Consider the following 9,001-nt stretch of genomic DNA (forward strand, 5'->3'; position numbering starts at 1 on the left):
TCACCAAATAATCGCGCACTTTGTGTGCTTATATGGGATCAACACTTGTTCTCACGTGAAAATCCGATTAGGAAAAGTTCAAAACATAAGTCAAACTCCCCAAACGTGCAATAAGGAACGACAGGGGCATTCGCTACGAGACCGCACGGTCGTAATGCTAAGTCATTGGCGTGATATTAAATTGCCGGCCAAAAATAGGATTGGTGGCATCCATAAGCGTCTCACCGCGAAGATTTTGACAGCCAGTAAAAGTCACTCGCAACACGAAAAGCGCCAATTATCCGCCCACAATCCGTTATCCGCTTGCCAAGATCACTAAGCCCTGAGAACCCACCCTGAGAACTGAGCAGACACCGAAGACGTCCGGTTTCGGAACAAGGTTACAATGTTCCTTTTGCGACCACCTGCCATCGGTTGTTGACACGGAAGTTAAATACGGCTACACCTTTTGTGGGATCCGCGGGCGCAGTTTGGGATGTTTTTTTCACAAAGTGCTTCCTGCAAGAAACAGCCCAGTGGCATGAGTAAGCATATCTCGTAAAAAATGTGCTCATATTTGCATTTCCGTTATCTCTTATATCGAAGGGTCTTCGTGCGATCAGCGCCGATCTCGATTTCGGATGGCGGTAATTCGAGAATATATTCGCTCGTGGCGATGACGTAAGGCGAGAGTTGCGCGAAGACTTGGCGAGAATTTGGCGCACTTGCTTTCGAATTACAAGTTTCCTTTAACAAATTCACGTCTGGTGTTGATATCCCTGCCGTTGTTTGTTGTTCGGTTGAATATGGAAGTTGAAGATTTCTGGTTAGATTACATGAAGATATAAACACGCGAAAACAGATCGCGACGATACAATTTCCTGTGTAAAATGTTTTCCTGTGTCAGATGATTGTTTGATTGGGCGACAGGAAACAGAGCTCAGATCAAACCTCACAAATCTCGTTAAATAGCCAATCGGACGAGAAAATAATTTCCACTTAGACATAACAAACGCGCAACAATTATCCAACCGCGCGGGCCTATTGTTTCGTCATAAATGGGTCATTGTTTCTCAGGGCGAGATAAGGTTGGGACAAAGTGAAGTGCAAGTTCGCGCAATTAGCCGCCAGCCAGCGCCTCGTGCGGTTTTTCGCTTCGCACGCGATCGCTTCGAAGCGCCTGGAACCGAAGCCCGCACCAGCTATCGCCCAGCCGCGCACTGTGACGTCACGATCGAGACGGCGCTCTGGTCCTTTGCATAATTGTCGCCTTCGAGACAAAAAGAAGCGGTGATTTCGGTGACATGCCGTTTGCTGAGTCACTTACGGGGAGCAGATGTGCATTTAAATACGGAAAAGGCGCAGTAGGATTTGTAGAAGAATTCTCGGATTGCCTTCTATGAATAGAACGCCTGTTTTGTCGCATTTGCGTGTAAACTTGAAAGTGAAAAACACCTTTTCTCATCTTTGGGGTGAAAACAGAAGCCGCAAAATTGGATCAAAAATCCTTCATGATTTTTTTTCTTATGTAAACAAACAATTTATAATTTATAAACAGTTGTTTCTTATCTTCTACGTATGCACTCAGTTGGCTCTGTGATGCAGAAATTGCTCTCTCGTCATTTTAGTATAAATAATCGCACAAAAATACGGATCATTTGTACTTAATAATACCGCAACACAACAGTCACGTAGGCCAGATCCTGATGGCGTGCCGAGGGAACCGAAATCGGGGCGTAAGCCGATGCCGCCATTGCCCACAACGTGCCGACAATTAGCAATTAATCCACCAATCAGCGCCACCGCAAAACGACCACGTGATCGGAAGGTATTCTCGGATACGTTGAATCGCGTGCGAGCGGGGTGGCGTTTATAAAGCGCCTGATTAAGGCCACAGAAACGGCGGTACAACGCGGCGCTTGTAATTAAAACTCTAGAGTCCAGCGCGAGCAGATCGCGATGCCAGTCGTCGCGTGCGAAGGGCTAGGGTGGCGCGGCACGGCCTCGCGGAAAATAAACACATTCTCGAATACTTCGTGCCCTCCGGCCACGGTGAACTAGCACTTGAACTTGTACGGCTGTGATGCCATAACGATCGCAAATGATTCAACGTCAATGTCGGGGAAGGTTAAAATTCGTAGCTGCCTGACTGGTACGGGTTTTGAATTGAGCTCCGAGCTAAAACGATGGCGTATTTTTTTGTGAAAAACGTTTGGTCAAAGTTTCCAAGAAAGACAAACTCTCTCGAGGGAATTTTTTATTTTGCATAAATAAAGTATTTTTTACAAACGATTCGCCGCAAATATGTCACCAAGTAGAATCACCCGGCCGCGATTTTAATACAACGCGTCAAGGCGGTTCTAAAGTTCGCACTGTTTGGGAAATATCTTCGAACTTGTTTGTTCGCCCCAAATTATTATCACGCACAACAAATACAATTCCCGCAGACAATATTTGTTTATTGAAACATTAATTAGTATGCCTGGCAGCAGAAATAGCAGTAGAAAGATTATTTGTTTGCAAGCAATTGAACCAATAACATATTTAAAGTGAGTTGCATACAGCAGGGGCACTGTATCAATGTGTTAGGCCTCGTCGGTGGAGCTGGGTGATTGTTTCGTGCGAAATTATCTTTTTTGGAATTTTACCAATAAAATCAACGTTAAAAACCTCATGTAAATAATTGGTTACGCAACAATTTTGACTTTGAGTTTTGTCATGTTTAATATACCAACCTACAAACTATTTTGACCAAATACATCGCAAAATCTACACCATGCCTGCACGGTGATGGTTGTATTGATAATTATCCGATCAGTCTCTCGATATCACACTTACACAACCCAGTGTCACCAAATATGGACAGCTGCGTGGGCCCCCTGAATGCCGGAGCACCAAATGCTTGTTTACCAGTCATTGTTGAGAGGCCATGCATGCAGTCAGTCAAGCCTAATTGAATTACAGTGTCACAGTCGGGGCGAGAGTGTTCCTCGTGCGAAGGAAAAGTATTTCGGGGTGTGGCGTAGTGCTTGAAAACAAACACCAGCTCCCCCGCTCGCTTTCCTTTTGTTCTCTGCTGGTTCTGCATCCCCTGTTTCTCTGCGCCAGCACTTTCGGTATTGAGCGAAATTTTCACTTCCCTCTGTTCCTCTTTGCATTTTTTTGCACGTTTTGTTTTGCCATTGTGTGGTAGTCTAAGCGCGCGTTTCTTTGTCATTAAAATTTATGGGATCGATCAAGACATTTTGTTAGGCTAAAGTGATGTGTATGCAGTTGATTTGCCAAACATCCAATTAAGAAATTTACATAGGAGAAGCAATCAACCTTCGTTTATTTGTTTGCTGCGTTTTTCATTTTTTGCTAATAGCCCGACTTTGTTTGCACCAAACATATTTTCGTAATTACATATGACGAATTTGAAATACGCCCCTTTGACGAAAATGCGCCGCTATAAAAACATTTTCAACGTAGTGCTCGCGTCACATGATGGCTAAAAGTTTGCCTCAGGGCTGAACGGTGTACAATTCTCTCATAACCAAAGGCAGCGATATCTTGTCACCATTTACGCTGATACACGAGATTTATGGGCAAAAGGCAAATGTGAACGTAGAGCTTTCAATTGTGAGAAATGTCTGTGCTTGGACTGATAATATTTAGATAATTACTGGCCACTAACACCACTTTTCCCTGCAAAGTAAAAAACTGCACTATTTATGATTTTCAACCATATTAAAATGTGGAAATTATAGTTATTGAAAAAGTTTGCTATGCGTTAGAACAGCTACGGTCGTTTATCTCAAGCTGTGCTAACTTGGTCAACTTATTAAGAAGAAAACGCCATTCCAAAACACGCAAACCTTGTTTGTGTTTTCCACCTGAGGTATGTGACATTATGGCATTTGTCACACCCCAGAATGCCAACAGCGAATGTTTTGCTGCTCAACCTATCACGTACCGGCGCAAAGCTTTTTAAAGCTTATGGCCTTTGCCATGGCGTGTTTGTGTATTGCACACAAAGCCGGATAGCCCTCGCACCTTCGCAATTTATGTGGCTCTTGCAGGCGCCGGTGCCGGGTATTTGGTGGAGTCAGAGACAGTGGATACCTGGCACACAGCGGTGGATTAATCCGCGTTCCTTTGTCAGTCTTGCTGTCACGACTTCGGCATGGACTTGGTCGCCTGATCTTCGGCAGTGGTGGATATAGATCTATAATAGGTTTTGATTTTGAATGCCTTAAGGTTTAATATCCTGTGAGGTCGTAAATGAGAATTTTACTTGAATCAAATATTTGTACAGAAATGGTCAAATTTGTTCATCACAAAATTATAGATTTATTTTTGTACATTAAAATCCCAACAAAGCGATCTTTGGACAGCTCAGATGGATTTATTAAGAGAAAAATAATTTATTTTTTGTTTTTGAAATTATTACATTTTTAATAACAACAATTACCTTTAATGCGTTTTAAACCCGAAATATTGCACCAAGACTTAACACCTGCGGCACGTTGTCCATTCAGGAAACAGGTTAGCAATCAAACGTAACTAAAATTTAAGTTCCCACTTGACCACACCGGTTCCTCAAGGTCACAACGAAGGTCAAACGGAGGGTGGCCGAGGCCAAATGTAATCTTTTAATTGCTCGTTTCTGGTGTGTCGGGCCCATTTATGTATAATTGTACGGCGAGCGCCATTAGCTTTACGCAATTTGTGTCACAGGATGACTTTTCACTGCTTCCTACAAAGAGATACACCACAAATCCCTTCCACGACTTCCTTTGTTCAACTTGTTTTGGTTATAACTATTTAAACTGTTCAAACTATTGGCGATTTATAATCGTGAACTGCATTAGTTTTAACCATGACACCTAATTTTATCTATACAGTTTCGAACACGAATATTACCCAAGTTCGGGCAAAAAAACTTCGTAACTCCGGTTTTCATTTTTTATTGCCGAACATATCCGGCCTCAAGGGTAAAAATGCCAGCAGCACGCAAACAAACAAACACACTCTTTCACACACACAGACAGATATACGCAAGTACACGTGGAAAGACATACGACTTTGACACAAACAAGCGAAAGTCAACTTAAGGGTGAGTCGTTTTCGATATTTCCAGGGCGTCATTATAAAGTTTTGCACCGATGTCGAATGTTACTTGTGTCAAAAAAATTCACCGCTTGTATTTTTTTCTTGGGCGGATTCGAAACCCGCCTGGGGGGTGTCCCAGGAGCGAAACGAACGGATACGAATTGGCGCCCGCGGTCGCAAAGTTCAACGATACAACACTGAAGTCAATTTGGAGCATGCACAGATAACAAAAATTGAAGTCAATTCAACGCCACCACGTACACATTAAACGCTAAGCGACCAAATTCGCTATCGTCACAAATAATAAAGGCAAACAAGTCATGCAGGAGAGACCCGCGCTGTCGCCAAGGCAACGTGGGCCCCGTCATATTCGCAGGGTTGTTATGTGGGTTTCCTTAATGAAGGCGTTTTTTATTACTGCACCCTTGAAGCTGGAATGCTGTCTCACGGGAAATTGTGGGAGTCAAAATTGCGGGGCTTGATTAAACGCGCGCGTGCTCGGAAAGTCCGTTTGTTGCCGAACAATCGGTTTCCTAGCAGCGGCCGCTTTGCTTTGACAACGCTAAGAAGAGGTTTTGGAATTTAGAAACCTAATATACAAGTTGATATTGTGCAGCATACGCGCAAGCATAATATCCCGGGGCGCTCTCGACGCCGTCGTTGAAATTCACCGCTTGTGACCTCACAGAGGGTCATTATGACGAAATGATTGTTAGTACAGCGGTTCTCCGCACGCGATCGGCGGCGGGTCGTCAAAAAATATTTGAGGGCTAACAAGTCCCTCGCTCTACGACTAATGGCAACTTTTAAGAACTGACACGCACAATAAGCTGTAAGGCGAAAAAGCAAAAACAACAAAAAACAATAAATCTCTGAATAATCTGTATCTCGAATTTTCTCGCGTTCTTCCGCGCTTTGCATGTTTTCCTCACATGGTTACGTCACAGTATCTCTCCTCGTGACGTCGTCTTTCGATTAAATTCTGGATTGTTTCGACCTCACATCGCCGGAAGCGGAAGAGGCGAAAGGTAGTCGAGTCCGGATTTGATGGGGCTCGTTGCTATGGGCGACGTGGCTCCCGGTACAAAAATGTACGCGAATGGGCTGGGTAGAGTGGGGCTGTGGGTGATCGCTGGGGACCACGAGCCCGATCTTGAGTGGGGCAGAACGAAGGGGTTCATCACAGCTGCTGCCATAGCGGCTGCGGTCGGTGAAGACGGAGATGGGAGAAAAGGACTGCCGCTGGAGGGCGCTATAAAAGAAATTGCTTTGTCAAAACATTGATTGCATAATTTGAAAAAAATTCTTTACATTCAATGGGCGTTAACTTGTAAAACAATTTGGACGTCATAAGTAGTGATGTAAACGCACCTGTACCGTGGGTGGGTGATGGGTATAGAGATGTTGGGGAGTTGGGGTATGATGATGTCATGTCGCGCGCTGCAACGGCTGCTGCGATTCTACTCTGGGTGATGGCGGCCGCCAGATTTAGGTTGGCCGCATCCGCCTGTGACGTCATAGAGAGTGGGTTCAGACTTGGAAAGGAAGTCGTCGTTCGGGATTGTGACGTCGAGTAGAACGCGGCGGCAGCAGCAGCTCTTGCTTTCTCCACCACGATTGAGTCGATGGACAATTGTGCGGCTGTTACGTAACAATACAACCGGTTATTACTCGTTTGTTCGGGATATCTATCTAAACTGTGAAACTGCGCGATGCGGCCATTTGTTTATTGACGATCCATTGAATCTGTCATTTGTCTTATTGCGTAATAAAGCGCCTATTGTTTTTCGCCACGAAGTGACAATGTAACGACTTAATCCACCAGAAAGGTTGCATTTAAAACTCAGCGGGTTGATTTCCATAGAAATATGCAACTATTTCAAACAGTTTCCGAATATTTTCTAAATGCAGCTTTGATGCAATGCTAAAATGCGAATACAAAGACACCTACCGGCTGCTTGATGGGCTGCCATGACAACGGAATGGTCGTGAGTTGGCGATGGAAGGCCAGAAGATGGAAACATGGGAAAAGCAAAGCGATCCTTGGGTTTGATCAGGGATTTTGGCTTTCTCCTGGGTCTGTACTTGTAGTCTGGGTGCTCCTTCATGTGCAGAGCGCGAAGTCGCTTTGCTTCGTCGATAAACGGGCGCTTCTCAAACTCAGTGAGAAGTTTCCATGAAGCACCGAGCCTCTGTTAGAGAGAAATGTGACATTAGTCGATTGTAAATAATGCGATTTGCGAAACTCAGCGGTCAAATCTAATCCTATTACACGCGCTTGCTTGCTGACACATGTGTTTACATCGCATCTCGCAACTGTACAGGCAAAAGTAAAACCATTTCCTCACCTTGGAAATTTCAGAGTTGTGCATTTTCGGGTTCTCCTGGGCCATTTTTCGTCTCTGGCCGCGGGACCAAACCATAAATGCGTTCATCGGTCGCTTCACGTGACCTGCGTCGATGCTTTGTTTCGTCATAAGGCTGTCTTCGTTCGAGGGGGTCGGACTGGGGGTCTCTTGCTCCCTTGTGACGTCAGGACTCTCCATGATGGTCATTGGTGTCGTTGATGACGTAGTGGTAGAAATTTTTCGCTCTTCTTGCACGTTGGCTGAAGATTCGTCGTTACTGGTTGGAGTTAGTGATGGAGAGATGATGATGATGTAACAATTTACGCACAGTGACGTCAGAGTTTCACTAGTGTACAAGCGGTCAAGCAAATTCTTTGTGTAACTCTTACGAAAGACCGACTTCTAAAACATAAAAACACAATAAAAGTTTTTGAACAATTCACAATAACTTTGCAAACTCTTTCCGGAAACTTATATTTTAATCCCTTGATCAGATCACATTCGAAACTGCTCATTTACAAATCCGCTTTTCAAGTCAATGACTTAAACAACCCGCAGACAACAGCAAGTGCAACAAAACAATCGCCTTTGTCGTCTCAAAAGGCGAGCGCGCCCGACTGACAAACAGCAAAAAACGACGGGCGAGATCCGAGAGATAAGCCTTTTACTCAGCCCACCGTTGCGTGCGAAGCTGCCCGCCGCCCGAAAGGTTAAGTTATTGGTGTTCGTCATATAATTACGGGTTATCATTCACCGAACTTGGCCCTGCTACGTAGGCGTAGTAAGTTAGGCGTTCGCAATGCTTTCACTATAGCTTTCCGCCTACGTGAGTTAAAGCTAACTGGAAATTTGCGATTTTGTTTATGTTTTCTGCTCATTTATGGTAATGCTTTTTTGATTTAGGAAACAACAACATGCTGAGTAAAGTCACGGGTTTTGTACAAATTTTAAAATGCAGCAAATTCAGTGAGAAATTTTGAAGACGATTTAATAATTTTTAATATATTAGGTATTATGCTGGTCATTGCAGCACAAATTTTCCCATTAAAACAACATATGAAATTTCGTGTTGGGCAATACATAGTTAAATTTGTTATCTACATCGAAGGCACGTCTTCTATTTTTTCGCCAAATCCTGCATTTAAATTAACCTAAAAATTTCGCGAGACTACTTTGCTTCTACATCTCAAAACTTTGTTGATAAACTTTTTATATTTGTGGTTTAAACGTAACCAGTAACCAAACACCTAATTTTCAATCACATTCTGCGCATTTGTTAAACACTTCGACAGTCTTAATAAACTTCCACCGCAATAGACGCACAAAATCCCCGCGTAATTCACTCTCTTTTTCCATTCCCCGAACATGTTCACGGCTCAAGCTCCTGCGCTGTTATGGCTTCACGGGGCAATTGAGTCGGTACAAAGATGCCTTGCTACTTCTTTATTCGACAACAAAGCCGCAGAGAATCGCGTGCGGCGCTCGCTAGCCGAAGGCGGTCATTATTTCTTCGTCTTCCGCGAGGATTTTCCAATTTACCGATATCGCCCTCTTTAAACTGAATTCTCACGCACACAGTT

At 43.9% G+C, this 9,001-nt stretch overlaps 1 protein-coding gene across 2 annotated transcripts; it reads right to left on the bottom strand.

The window, feature by feature from the left end:
* Window positions 1–4,912: 4,912 nt before the first annotated feature.
* Window positions 4,913–7,819, bottom strand: LOC145902008 (uncharacterized). Of its 2 annotated transcripts, none has more exons than XM_082989843.1 (4): window positions 7,422–7,819; window positions 7,025–7,265; window positions 6,451–6,714; window positions 4,913–6,325 (listed from the first exon to the last, which is right to left on the bottom strand). In XM_082989843.1, exons 1-4 carry the CDS (start codon window positions 7,626–7,628, stop codon window positions 6,072–6,074), a joined length of 966 nt encoding a protein of 321 aa, XP_082845969.1. In that variant the 5' UTR covers window positions 7,629–7,819; the 3' UTR covers window positions 4,913–6,071. The 2 variants fall into 2 exon arrangements, with proteins under 2 accessions (XP_082845969.1, XP_082845968.1); XM_082989842.1 differs by having other exon boundaries at window positions 6,445–6,714.
* Between the last annotated feature and the right edge of the window lie 1,182 nt (window positions 7,820–9,001).

This window comes from Ascidia mentula, chromosome 5, assembly GCF_947561715.1.
Source record: "Ascidia mentula chromosome 5, kaAscMent1.1, whole genome shotgun sequence".
In the NCBI taxonomy this organism is placed as follows: domain Eukaryota; kingdom Metazoa; phylum Chordata; class Ascidiacea; order Phlebobranchia; family Ascidiidae; genus Ascidia; species Ascidia mentula.

Bases quoted from the DNA above. Each gene is read 5' to 3' on its own strand.
- LOC145902008 (XM_082989842.1), bottom strand. From the start codon at position 7,628: ATGACCATCATGGAGAGTCCTGACGTCACAAGGGAGCAAGAGACCCCC. The intron at 7,266-7,421 runs GTGAGGAAATGG...TCTCTCTAACAG, and splicing joins ACAACTCTGAAATTTCCAAG to AGGCTCGGTGCTTCATGGAA. The intron at 6,715-7,024 runs GTAGGTGTCTTT...GTTACGTAACAG, and splicing joins GGCAGCCCATCAAGCAGCCG to CCGCACAATTGTCCATCGAC.